Source organism: Erinaceus europaeus, chromosome X, assembly GCF_950295315.1.
Source record: "Erinaceus europaeus chromosome X, mEriEur2.1, whole genome shotgun sequence".
Taxonomy (NCBI): domain Eukaryota; kingdom Metazoa; phylum Chordata; class Mammalia; order Eulipotyphla; family Erinaceidae; genus Erinaceus; species Erinaceus europaeus.
The window spans coordinates 47,676,964-47,691,176 of record NC_080185.1 but is presented as its reverse complement, the minus strand read 5'-3'; the positions used below and the strand labels follow the sequence as shown (position 1 = coordinate 47,691,176).

Here is a 14,213-nt window from a genome sequence, read left to right as displayed (position 1 = left end):
AACTGTAAGAAAAGAAGACGTACTCTATTATTCTATGGAACTGACACTCTAGTGGGAATCTCTAACAAAAGGCTGCTTACACAGGGAATTAGGTTATGTATATTGAGTCAGTAGCAGAATCTGTGAATCAAAAAATATAACAGCCCTACTAAGAAAATCTTGGTTTATGTAGATCCAAGAATATGAAAATGCTCTTATGAAAACTTGAGGCATATACAGATCAAATTTTAGAAGATTGCTGTTGTAAAAACTTAAGATTTATATAAACAATCTCAGATGATACTGACGTCTGTTGCCCGTGTTGTTTTATTGTTGTAGTTACTATTGTTATTAGTGTCTTCATTGTTGGATAGCACAGAGAGAAATGGAGAGAGATGGGGAAGACAGAGAGGGGGAGAGAAAGATAGACACCTGCAGACCTGATTCACCGCCTATGAAGCGACTCCCCTGCAGGTGGGGAGCCAAGGGCCCGAACCAGGATCCTTATGCCAGTCCTTGTGCTTTGTGCCACCTGCGCTTAACCTGCTGCGCTACTGCCCAACTCCCGATACTGACTTTTAAAAGTTTGTACTTAGAAATATATTAGGTTGTTGGAAAAGTTGACATGTTTTTGCATAGAAAAACACAGAAAAATATGCCATGACTTTTCCAACAGCCCAATATTTTAGGATGCAGATTTAAAAGCATTTACACAAAATATTGCTGAGTTTAGTGACATGAATGAAAATTCTTTGAGAATACAATGCACATCAAGATATAAACCTGAGGGGGGGAGACATAAACCCTAGAAATGCCAACAGAGCCAAAAAGAAAAAGAGGAATTGCTGAACAAGTAAATTGCTGTTTTTTCAATATCACACATTGCCATATCATTGAAAGATAAACTCTTTCCAGTAATAATGCTAGTGAGAATTAGTGGGGATCTCCCTACTGATTTCCGAAGTAACAAATGCCTCATATATTTTCTTAAAAATAAGCTTGCAATACAAAATTTGACATTATCTGTAAAAGCAGTCAAATTCCCTTTTGAAATGAAGCCAGCTTACTAGCTGATAAGATTCTTGTATAAATATCCAGACTCTACTGAGTTTACCTTTTGCCAAGTATTTACTTTTATGCAGAGTTTGCAAAATTATAGACTTTTAGCTAGTTTGCTTGATTACCATTTGGGGAACTTGAGTTCTAGGCCTGATTTTACATAGATTATTTTGTCCCAGTGGTAAGCTTTGTGTTGATCTTATTTTCCAGTTTCTAAAATGTTCATATTTATCCCTCATTACTTAAGATGAGGATAGGGAGTCAGGCAGTAGTGCAGCAGGTTAAGTGCAGGTGGCGCAAAGCACAAGGACTGGCGTAAGGATCCCGGTTCAAGCCCCCAGCTCCTCACCTGCAGGAGAATCGCTTCACAGGTGGTGAAGCAGGTCTGCAGGTGTGTCTCTTTCTCTCCCCCTCTCTGTCTTCCCCTCCTCTCTCCATTTCTCTCTGTCCTATCCAACAACAATGACAACAACAACAATAATAACTACAACAATAAAAAAACAAGGGCAACAAAAAGAAATAAATAAATATCGAAAAAGAGAAAAAGAAATATGAGGATAAAGTTGTTCTAACCTTGTCCACAATATACAAGAGGGAATGGACTTTGTCTCATTTGCATTTTTGTTCTATGAAAAACAACATTGTTCGGCAAATAGTAATTGACCCACCGAACTCCAGATAAGGAAAGTGAGACTCTGGAAGGGGAAATCACCCAATACCATGAAAATAAATAATGCCAGTACAGTAATCAGAAAGGAGTTCTCAAAAATCTCAACAGCTTATACCTTATCACTTACATATTATGATTTTTCTAAAGAAAAATACCACAATAATGTGGGACTGATATGAAGGGGAACACTTCACCCTCTCTTGTCTTTCTACTAATTCATAAAAGATTAAGCTCTGATATGCATTTGTCAATTTACAACTGCTATCATCATTTGTTTCTATTAATTCAATGAACACATCATGATAATCTCCATAGAGGAGACTATCAAGAGAAATATAAGAAGTAAATTTTAGTTTTGCTACAATAAACCTGCACAGTCAGAGCTTCACTCTGCTTCTTTTTTCTTCCCTTACTTCTTAAATCACACCTGACTTATCTCATTTAACATGGATATAAAGTATACATAGATGAGAATAATGTAATTATCATTTTAAATAGCAATCCTCACTGGGGCCAGGCAGTGACTCATCCGGTTAAGTGCTCACATTACAGTGTGCAAGGATCCATGTTCAAGCCCCTGGCCCCCACCTGCAAGGGGAAAACTTGGTGAAGCAGGGCTGCAGGTGTCTCTTTGTCTCTCTCCCTATCTTCTCCTGCCATCTCAATTTCTCTCTGTCTCTATACAATAATAAATAATCACAAATATTTTTTTAAAAAAATAGCAATGCACACTTGAAAGATCATAAATGGGAAAGAAAATGTAGAGATGAGTTTAAATGGAGGAGAACACTGAGATTAGTGGTAGCAGATGATGTAATTAGAATCTTGAAATGGCAGTGATACTGTGAGGCAAAGACTGAATGACAGCCTAAGTTTTATCCTGAAAGCAATAAGCACCCATTGAAGGTTTTTGAGTAAAAGGATGGTACGTGAAAATAGAGGTATAGGAAGATAAATCTGGCTAGTGTGTACAGGATAGGGAGCAGGAAGACCATCATTAGGAGGCTATGGCAATCATCTAGGAGATAAGCTAAAGCAAATGCTTTTATAGTAGAGATGGGAAGTTAAGAACACCTGAACAACCTCGTAAAGGATTTTTGATCAATGTCACCATCAAACAATAAAGCAATGGAAGAAATAGGAGATTCTAAGTGACTTTAAACTGAAATGTTTCATAGATAGTTAACAAAGATAAAGATATAAAGACAACATAATATGGTTTAAATAGATACTTGCTCTTCTTTTTCCTTTCTTCATTTTTTAAAAATTTTATCATCATTGGAGCTTTGCTGCCCCAGGTCAACTTTTTATAGGTGGGGGGGGGGGGATGAGAATAAGAGTGAAAGAGACCACAGCACTGAAATATCCCTCAATACCATGAGGATCTGGGCTTGAAGATAATCCATTTTTAAAGGGAGAAATATGAAATATACATAGTACCCCCATCCAGTAGCTACAGCCTAAGCCTCCTCACTCCCATTGAAAGCTCCAAATAACTACAATAAGCCTTCATCATAGATACAAGTATAAAATATATAAAGAATTTAATTTAGTGAAAATACAGCTATTCACACTGTGAAATAATTTTTATTTATTCCTATTACGGAATTCTTATATAAATACTTACCAGTAAAATAAGTTGTAATTAGTATCAATATTGGCACCTGTTCCAGCTGTCCAAGAGCAAAGTAAATATTGCCAGTTGTAATATATACAATCCATATCCTGAATTTTAGTGTCCAGATTTCCTAAGAAATGAGTAAATGGTAAATGTTGGAGCGGCATCATGATGAGTCATTTGGGACATATCAAGTAATTTTATTTCATGTCCACTGTCTTCCCCATTTCATTTAGCAATCAACATAATCAGCAACACTTCAAAGGCAAGTTATCAGGAATCACTCCATTCTAAGTGAGGCATGCAAAGTAAAAAATCCTAGAGGACTTTACTAATATGACCTCAAAACTCAAAACAACACAAACCTATTAAGATGCAGGTTTTGTCACTGTGCTGATTTAAAAAATTAAAAACATCAGTCACAGACTCCTAAGGATTCTGTTTTGTGTTACACTCTCAGCGACATATTATATACAATCTATTGGGTTGTCAGTAAAGTCATGACATATTTTTCTGCTTTTTTTTCCCCTATAGAAAAACTGTCTTAACTTTTCTGACAACCCAATATCATATAAAAGCAAAGGAACTCATTCCCTTTATGAATTGTTCTGAGAGCAGTAAATGTGAAAAAGAGAGTTTAGGTTTAACCTTGTGTTGATGTCTGATATGTAGTTTCTGACCATGAGCTTTGAATTTCTGATCCATTTGCACACTGTCCTGGCAGAATTGTATGTATCTTTGCTTCAATGCCTTTGTTAAGATCAAATCCATCTTTGTAATGAAGATTCTTAGTAATGATGGTCTGTTCAATAAAAAATAAAGTCAAAATCAAGCTTAGAAATACTGATGACATCATAAACCATGTTAACACAGCTAAGAAGTCATGTCTTACCTAAAGCTCCACTCCATATATATATATTTTTTTCCACCAGTTCTCTGCTCAGCTCTGACTTATGATGGTGCAAGGGACAGAAACTGGGAGCTTGGACCTTCAGGTATGAAAGCCATTTTGCATAACCACTATGCTATCTCCATAGCAGAATTGCAATATCTATGAAATTTCTGATAATCAACTGATACAGAGCCCCAGATATATTTCTGACAAAGCTAGAGTACTATAACTACTAGTATTTCCCCCTACAATTCCAATCATCAGTTTAATTCTAGGCAGGATGAAGACAGATTTTTCAGGAGATAGCAACAGACAATTTGTTATAGCTTAATAATAGCTATCAGATATAAGAATAGTAGTGGATGATGACATTAGGAATAATAAATAAACTAATAGTCACTCTCATAACACAAGTGAATCACTTACATACCTTCCAGTATTTGTTACCAATATTCCGATATTTTAATTTATACTCTATTTCACAGTCCTTAAAGTCATCCAGAGACAGGGGAGGTTGCCATTGCAAATAGAGATAACCTAAATATCCAGGATCCACTATCTCAAAATTCTGAGGAGGATTAACTGAAATAAAATCAACAAGACAGTTCAATAGTTTCTTGTGTCTCATAATAAAGATTGCTAAATTCATATTACTTTCATATCGATTGGTTTATGGATGGATAGATTGTAGTACCTAATAGAATATCACTCACTCATAATAATGAAACATTGATCATACTATACAGTATGTAAGAATCTTGAAAACATTATGCAAAGTAAAAATAGCCAGTTATGGCTCACTAAATAATGGTCCTTTTGGTCAATATCATACCATCTCATCATTTGAGGCCCTAGTAAGGGAACCCTGGGGTTCCTGCACAAATATGATGGGCCTAGACTTCTAAGGAGCCTCTTTCTGCACCACCACTGGTCACATCTATCATGAATGTTATAACAAGCCCTCTTATGAGCCTTCCCAGGATCTAGGATCTTGTTCTCATCATAAAGCAGCTATAGTAGGGACTGCCTCAGTCTCTGAAGGGAAGCTGTAGTATCCTGCCCTGCTACTTGAGGGAAACTGTTCCTGAAATGCAGCCTGCAATGTTTTCAGCTATGATCATTAGCTGTGAGCTCAGACCAAAAGGGATTCAGAAGCTGCACAGGCTCTGGTGCTAAGTATAAATATACGTATATAGGCCTTGGGTTGGGTAGAAGGAGGCAAATAGTTCATTCTTTTTACTATTATTATTATTATTATTATTTTATTTATAAAAAGGAAACACTGACAAAACCATAGGATAAGAGGGGTTCAACTTCACACAATTCCCACCAGCAGAACTCTGTATCCCATCCCCTCCCCTGATAGCTTTCCCAATCTTTAACTCTCTGGGAGTATGGACCCAAGGTCATTGTGGGATGCAGAAGGTAAAAGGTCTGGCTTCTGTAATTGCTTCCCTGCTGAACATGGTCATTGACAGGTCAATTCATACTCCAAGCCTGCCTCTCTCTTTCCATAGTGGGGCAGGGCTCTGGGGAAGCGGTGCTCCAGGACGCATTGGTTGTCTATCTAGGGAAGTCTGGTTGGCATCACGCTAGGTTCTGGAACCTGGTGGCTGAAAAAAGCGTGAACATATAAAGCCAAACAAGTTGTTGATTAATCATGAACCTAAAGGCTGGAGTAGTGCAGATGAGAAGTTGGGGGTCCTCCATTTTGTAGATAGCTAGTAGGCATATTTTAGTTATATTCCAAAGAGCCTGTGGCTATATTAGTTGGGGTTTTTTTTTCCTGAGCCTGAAATCTGATATGCAGGTGGATCCAAGTTTTTGTCTGGGGAGATGATGTCATGGCTGGAAAAAGGACCAGAAAGCTTGAGCAGGGAAGAGAATAGTTCCCAAATATGGGAAGGTGTATAAATATTGTTGACTGTAAACCCCATTGATATGATCTGATCTGGGGCCCATATTCAGTTCAGAAGCCTATGTGACCTCTGCATCCCTGTAGATCTGAGCTCACATTCTGTGGTCATGAGTAGGAATGTTCCAAGCTGCCCCAATATCAGGTGTAGCACAGAGTATGTTGTCCATCCTCCCTTCAGAGGATGGAACATTCTCTGCCATTGTTGATCCAGGTTGAGGGCAAGGTCCTATGGGGTCCCACAAAGGGGTCTGTTTTGTTGTTCCTGATAGAGATGACCAGTAACAATGGAGAGAGGGATTTGTTCAAGGTCTAGGCCCATCATGGCTGTTTGGGAATCTCAGGACTCCCTGAATAGGGTCCCAGCTGATGAAGTGGCCTGATAGAGACTAAAGAGTCATCTTTAAAGTATGCCAGTCTCTTGCCCTTATTCAGCTTTTGCAGTCCCTGCTTTGATAAGGTTAGCTTTGGAGTGAGTGAGAGAACTGTAATAGGAAGTAGGTGAGGAGGGTAGCTAAGTCTAAGTAGACATTACTTCATTATAAACTTTATACTGACTCACTTCAGACTATTGTGTACTTTTGCTTTCAGGTATATATTTTGCCCTAATTTATTGGTACATGGGAACATATGCCCTATCTCATGGGACCTGCTCTATATCTAGGTTTTGGGACTTTGTTAGGAAATGAACCACCTAGAATGGAATTAGAGATTCCTACGAAAAGAAAGGTCTCACCCTAGTAATGAGGCTGAAAGGTTGACATTTCATGCCTGATGTCTCTGGACACAGTCTTAAGTGAAGCATGCTGAGGTGGTACTCATTGCATTGATTAGGTTGGGATCGGCGGATGCAATATCATTTGGTATGAAAGTGAGCCCCACCCTAGATGTTCCAGGACTGGGGGAAATATAGGGTCTATAGAGGAAGTTCCTGCTATCTTAGGGTTTAAGAAGGCAATAGACAGTTATTACTATAATCACATTATTTGGCAATTGAGTTAACTTTGAAAAATCCCTTTGTTAGGACTTGCTGTATCATGTACAAAATCACCATAATTTATGTCCTTTGACATTATTTGTATATAGTTGTGCCACTGGTTGCTTCTATTCTCCCTGGTCTAAGGTTTAAGAGAATCAGCATATCATAGACTTAGCTTATGGTCTGTGCATTATCAGTTTGAGACATTCAATCAATTTTTCACCTCTCATATTAATTAAAAAGTGATTTATATGACTACAAATTAATAGGAGTGTACAAAAACACCTTACCAAAAAACTGTGTCCCATCCCATCCTCTGGCATCCCCCCCAACCCGTGAAGCTGAACATCCACCCTCACCCTCAACCCAGGGTTTTTACTTTGGTGCCCTACTCCAAATTCAGTCGTATCCTGCTTTGAGTTTCCCTCTCTGTTCTTCTTTCTCAGCTTCTGTTTATGAGTGGGATCATCCCTTACTCGTCTTTATCTTTCTGACATAAGTCATTTAACATGATTCTTTCTATCCCCATCCACGATGGGACAGAGAAGGTTGGTTCATTGTTCTTAATATCTGCGTAGTATTCCATTGTGTATATATACCACAGCTTTCTCAGCCATTCATCTGTTGTTGGGGACCTCACCTGGGTTGCTTCCAGGTTTTAGCTATCATGAATTGTGCTGCTATGAACACAGCTGTACACATATCTTTTTGGTTGGGTGTTACGGAGTCCTTGGGGTATATCCCCAGTAAAGGAATTACTGGGTCATATGGAAGGTCCATGTCTATCTAGCCTTGTGATATTTCTCCAGACTGCTCTCCACAGACATTTAAATAGTCAGTTCTATCCACAGAATATTTCTAGGAATGGGAGCTACTCACTGCCTTAATCCAACTTTCTAGAACTTTTTTCTATTCTGACACCATTTTGTCAGACAATATTTTTATCCAGCTTCATCCTAGAAAAGTCAAGCAAAAACTATCATAAATGTGGGCCCCTAGAAACATGCCTCAAATGGACATTCTAGGTTTCTTCCATCCTAAAATCGCTAATCTCATCTGCTCTGTTCCCACTTTTTGGTTCCTGTTCATTAACTATTTTGTCTCACTTTATGTCCTGCCACCTTCCAGATGCCAAGTTGCAAATGCTACCATGATTCGATCCTGACTCTTCTGGGAAGACGAGTTCAACAATGCATCCTGGAATCTCACCTCTCTGGAACTCTACCCCACTAGGGGAAGATAGAAACAGGCTGGGGGTATGAATCAACCTGCCAATGCCCAAGTCTGGTGGAGAAGCAATTACAGAAGCCAGACCTCCTGTCTTCTGTACCCCCCAATTTTGATCCATACTCCCATTCAGGGAGAAGTGATAGGAGGAAGAGTATAAGAGGGCTCTGAACTCTTGTTCCATCAGGTCCCAGAGAAAGAGGAGGAAAAAGGGAGAGATATTTGGATGTAGTAATAGGATTATGTGTGGCTTGAAGGGGAAGAGAGGATTTGGACCTGGACGAAAAGGGGGGCAATTATGTACACATGTAGACAGATAGTTGTAGGGATGATAGTTAACCCATATCTGCAACCTTGGGAGAACCGCGGTGGTTGGCAAAGGAGGGACTGGGGATTTAGAACTGTGATGGTGGGAATGGTGTGGAATTTTACTCTTACTGACATGTAAATTTTTAATTTATTTATAATTGGATAGAGACAGAGAGAAATTGAGAGGTGGGGGAGATAGTGAAGGAGAGAGACAGAGAAACACCTGCATCCCTGCTTTACCGCTCGTGAAGCTTTCTCCATGCAGGTGTGGACCAGGGGCTTGAAACTGGATCCTTGCACACAGTAATGTGTGTGCTTAACTAGGTGCACCACCACTTGGCCCAACATGTAATTCTGTAAATCAATATTGAATCATTAATATTTTAAAAATGGATGAACTAAGTAAAATAGTTATTTTAAAAAATAGCCAGTCACAAAATATTGCATATTGCATTGATCTACTTAAGTGAAAATTCTAGAACAAGCAAATTCATGGAGATAGAAAATTAGTTAACAATTTACAAATCTGGGGAAAGAGAAGAAAGAGACGTAACTATTGAATTTCTCTGAAAGGTAAATATATTGGAATTTAATAGTGTTATCTAAGCTATATCTAAATAAATATTAAATATAGATTATTGCTATATAGTTGACTTCAGTTTAAGAAATTATATATGTAAGCTGGAACTTTGCTTAAATATTAGGTTTTAATTGAAACAAGAAATTCAATATGGAATTACTTCTTTTTAAAATTTCATTATTTTAAAAAAATTTTCCCTTTTGTTTCCCTTGTTGTTTATTGTTGTTGTTGTTATTACTGTTAATGTTGTTGGATAGAACAGAGAGAAATCAAGAGAGGAAAGGAAGAGAGAAAGGGGGAGAGAAAGACAGACACCTGCAGACCTGCTTCACCACCTATGAAGCGACTCTCCTGCAGATGGGGAGCCGGGGACTCGAACCGGGATCCTGATACCAGTCTGTGTGCTTTCCGCCATGTGTGCTTAACCTGCTGCACCACCTCCTGGCTCCCATGGAATTACTTTTGTGGTCTGACAAGACCAGAATTTGGTCTAGGTTGTGAATATTTTGTTACATAAATCTCTTTAGTAGCAAGAACCAACCTGTATTCAGTGTTTTTAATATATATATGGCATAATACACACAAAAAGAGGAAATTAAATATATGTTAGAGCTAAATGCCTTAAGAATATGGAGAACAGGTAGGTCTTACTGGTCCATTCTGTTTAATTGAATCTCTATCTAGTTAACTAAAGTACAGAGCTACCACTAGTATATGACACACCAGAGTCATGCTTTGGAAGTACATTTAAAAAGTGGGAGGCAGCTGAATGGAGACATATTGGAAAGCAGTCCCCCTGGGGAGAGAGAATGAGAAATAAGAAGCAAATGGCAACCCCAGCTGAAGACTTGCAAAGCAAGGAAAGCACACTTCTATCAGAAATTCCATAATCTCCTACTTGCCAATCTAGCAATACAGTAGTACTATCCTAATGTTGCCATTTTGATAATAATTTCATCTCATTTTTACCCTGTTAGTTATTTTAATCTCTCACTTCACAATACTTACTTGAGTAAGGAAAAGAACCCACAGGAAATTGCAGCAAGATTATTTGACATGGATACCCATGAACCAACAAAAGAAGTTCTCTACTAAGGATAAAATAATAATATGGTTGTTTCAATGCTTATGTTTATAAATATTTTGTCAAATGCATATTTGAAATAGCTACCATAATGAGAATAGTTTATTAGATATGATCAAGAATGCTGTAATTTTTTTAACTTTATTTTGGCCTTAATTTTTTTCTTATTTAATTATCTTTAAAGTTAAAAATAATAACCCAGTAACAGTTTTATTTAGCTAATTACCAGGCAATAAGGTTTCAGACAACTAACTTATTTGTTAGAAAAGATAACACAAAATATATGAAAAGTATATTTTAGTCTGACTTTTATCCTATAAAATGTTATCAGTTACCTCATAATTAAGACTAATATGAGTATATTTCCTGTGCGTGGAATTGTTGAATTATTTCTGGTAACACTCCATCTATTTGTTAAGCATTTTCATCGGATAGGTTGAAAATACATATCTTTATGTCTAATTTTAATTCTACTTCACTTGGTTGGGCAGTGGCACCCCTAATAGAGTGCACACATGACCACGCACAAAGAACTGGGTTCAAGCCTCTAGTCCCCCACCTGCATGGAGGAAGCATCAAAAATGGTGAAGCAGAGCTGCAAGACTCTCTCAATCTCTCTCTCCCCCCCCCTCTATATTTACTTTCTCATTTTCTCTGTGTCTTATTAAGTTAAAGAAAGGAGGAAAAAGCATAAACATGGCTACTGAGAGCAATGGATTAATACTGCAGAGACTGAGCCCCAGCAATAATGCCAGTGGCAATAAAAATAAAAATAAAAAATAACTAGTATAGTCACGGGCCCTTTGGAATATAACTAAAATAGGCCTACCAGCTATCTACAAAACGGAGACTCCTCAACACTTTATCTGCACTATTCCAGCCTTTGGGTTCCTGATTAGTCAACAACTTGTTTGTCTTTATGTGTTAACTCTTTTTCAACCACCAGGTTCTGCCAGTCCCTGTTCAGGGCACCATTTGCCGGGCTAGCTTCGCAGGTGGGAGACAGACGACCAGGGACTCATGGCTGAGCTGGGAACGCAGTTCAATCTTTATTGATGAGCGGGGATGCAGTTCAACAATCTAATCTCTTCTAATCTCTCTTCATTAGAAAGCCCTGTCTTTTATATCTTCTGAGGAGGAAGTGTCAGGAAGAGGAAGTAAGTAGGATAGGGGGTGGGGAAAAGGAAAATACCACACGAACCAGTGGGAAACCAATGAAAACAATGATTATGTAAATAGACTACAACGTCAAGCAATGCAACAGAAGGGGTCTTAGAAGCAGAATTTAGAAGCATACCAACAAGGTTCCAGATGCTAGCAGGATGCCATCCATACTTCCCTGGACAGACAACCCCACCAATAGGTCCTGGAGCTCCACTTCCCCAGAGCCCCACCCTACTAGGGAAAGAGAGAAGCAGGCTGGGGGCATGGATCGACCTGTCAACACCCATGTTCAGCAGGGAAGCAATTACAGAAGCTAGACCTTCCACATTCTGCATCCCACAATGACTTTGGGTCCATACTCCCAGAGGGATAAAGAATAGGAAAGCTATCAGGGGAAGGGATGGGATATGGAGTTCTGATGGCGGACATTGTGTGGAGTTCAACTCCTCTCATCCTATGGTTTTGTCAATGTTTCCTTTTTATAAATAAAAAATAATAATACAAAATAAAACCAATTCATTACATTACCTTTTATGTCAGCATCTGAAGACAAAGCTGAGTCAAATGCTACACACATAAGAAGAGTATACAGATATCTGATATCCAAATACATGGGAGCCATTTCACCAAGATGTTTTACCTTGAAATATCCACTCTAAAAAAGATAAACAAATTAATTTTATCTTACTTCAAATAATAAAATGAATAAATGTTGTTAACAGGCATTTGGGAACTATTTTCACATTTGTTTTTTTAAGAACTAGGAACCATTTGAAATACAGAAAAAAATTGTATCTAATATAGTTGAAAAAAGTGCCTAAGTCTCATTCTTATAAGAGTTTTAAAAAAATTATTATTCATCCTCCTCATCCATACTTTTCACATGCTATGACCAGAATAGGAATCCTACAAATAGCCTTATGCCTGAAGATTGAGCCAGAATGCTCTTATTGGCTCATAAAAGGGTTATGACATCATTAGTTTCCAAGCAATCCTCTCCCCTAACAACAAAAGCATAGCACACTCAGAAGGCTGACAGAAGGCTCGATAGTGTGCCTGTGTTGCCATGTGTGAGACCCAAGTTCAAGCCTAGACCCCATCACACTGGAGGAAAATTTGATTATGTGGTGTTTCCCCCCCTCTCTGAAAGAATAGCCTGGAGCTGTGAAGCCACAACAATAATATTTATAAACATAAGCATTGAAACAACCAGGTTTATTATTTTATCCTCAGTATAAACATCCTTTTATTGGTTCATGGGGGTCCAGGTCAACTAATCTTGCAGCAATTTCCCATGGATTCTTTTATTACTTCAGTAAATATTGTGAAGTGAGGGATTACACACATATATTACATATATATTCATATATATGTGTGTATATATGTATATGACATACATATATGTGTGTATATGTATACACTACATACATATATTCTTCTTTGAAACAAAAAGTATCTGCAATTAATCAATTAAAAATCATCCGTTAACTCAAAACTTGGCTCCAGTACTTTAAAATATTATCACCATCCTCTACTCATATCTGTTCCACAATTCCTTAAGTATTTTCTGTATCAATAAACAGTATTATCATGTTCCCAGCTGCCCAAAGCAGAAATCTGGGAGTGTTCCTCAGATCATCCCTCTTTCATCCAATTTCTCCATCATTAAGCTACTGCCACCAATTAAGCTAAGGATCCTGCCATCAGGTATCTACTTATCCAATCTTAATTCCATAGTATTCTCCATAACACATATACATAGATCTGACCTTTATAAAGACCATTCCTTCCTAAATTTTATTTTAATTTTTGACACCACTGGTAATGCACTGCTATAGACCAATTTGCAAATAGAAAGAAACAGAGAGTGAGGGAACACAGTAATGAAGCTTCCTCTAATGCAGTGAAGGCCAGGCTCAAATCTAGGTCTTGCACATGACAAAGAAGGTACACAACCCAAATGAGTGTACTTACAGCCAAATATCCTTTAAAAAAATCTTGAGTGGGATGATCCCACTCATAAACAGAAGTTGAGAAAGAACAGAAAGGGAAACTCAAAGCAGAATCTGACAGAATTTGGAGTATGGCACCAAAGTAAAAATCTCTGGGTAGAGAGTGAGGGTAGATGTTTAGCTTCACTGGGGGGGGGGGGGGCAGACCATTGTTGGTGGGAATGATGTTGATGTACAGTCCTATTAACTTGTAGTCTCATAAATCACTACTTAATTAATATAAGAGGGGGGAAACTGAATGTCTCAAACTTTTTGAAGCATAGACCATAGGCTGAGCATATGTTCCTTCAATTTGAGACTTAAGGCTTCAAATGTGTAACCAGACTGAATTTTAGCAGTGGTTTCAAATTGTTAATGCGTTTCTAATAATGACGTGTTCTTTGAAATATTGACTCTTCTAAAAGCTTAGATCAGGGAGAACAGAAGCAACTGATGGCATTATGTTATAAGATATAGCTATATATAAATAATGTCAAGGTAGACCAAATTAGCAGGACATCCTAGCAGAAAGGCCCAAAGAAAACAGATCCCTAAAACCTATCTCTGTCTGGGCTCAACAAATGATACTCAGTGCCTAAACAACTGAAAGAAAATCTAAGATCATCAGATAAAGAGAGGGCTACACAAGCTGGATAATGTCAAGAGACTGGCCCACTTAATAATGGCCCCTTTGGTCAATATCACACCAACTCATCATCTGGGGCCTTAGGGAATCCTTGGATTCC

The 14,213-nt window shown here is 38.1% G+C and overlaps 1 protein-coding gene across 11 annotated transcripts in view; it reads right to left on the bottom strand.

Moving 5' to 3' along the window:
• Positions 1–14,213, bottom strand: part of IL13RA2 (interleukin 13 receptor subunit alpha 2) — a 90,690-nt gene that overhangs the window by 12,523 nt on the left and 63,954 nt on the right. For 10 of the 11 annotated variants that reach the window (XR_009547473.1, XM_060182749.1, XM_007533264.2 and 7 more), the window contains 4 exons: positions 12,005–12,131; positions 4,649–4,800; positions 3,975–4,128; positions 3,336–3,456 (listed from right to left, as the gene is read on the bottom strand). Coding sequence is in view for 10 of the 11 variants with exons in the window: in XM_060182746.1 (XP_060038729.1) it covers positions 3,336–3,456; positions 3,975–4,128; positions 4,649–4,800; positions 12,005–12,131 (554 nt within the window). In the remaining variant the exon portion in view is untranslated. Of the gene's footprint in view, positions 1–3,335; positions 3,457–3,974; positions 4,129–4,648; positions 4,801–12,004; positions 12,132–12,352; positions 12,372–14,213 lie in introns of those variants that run through there. The other variant, XM_060182753.1, reaches the window with a different exon arrangement.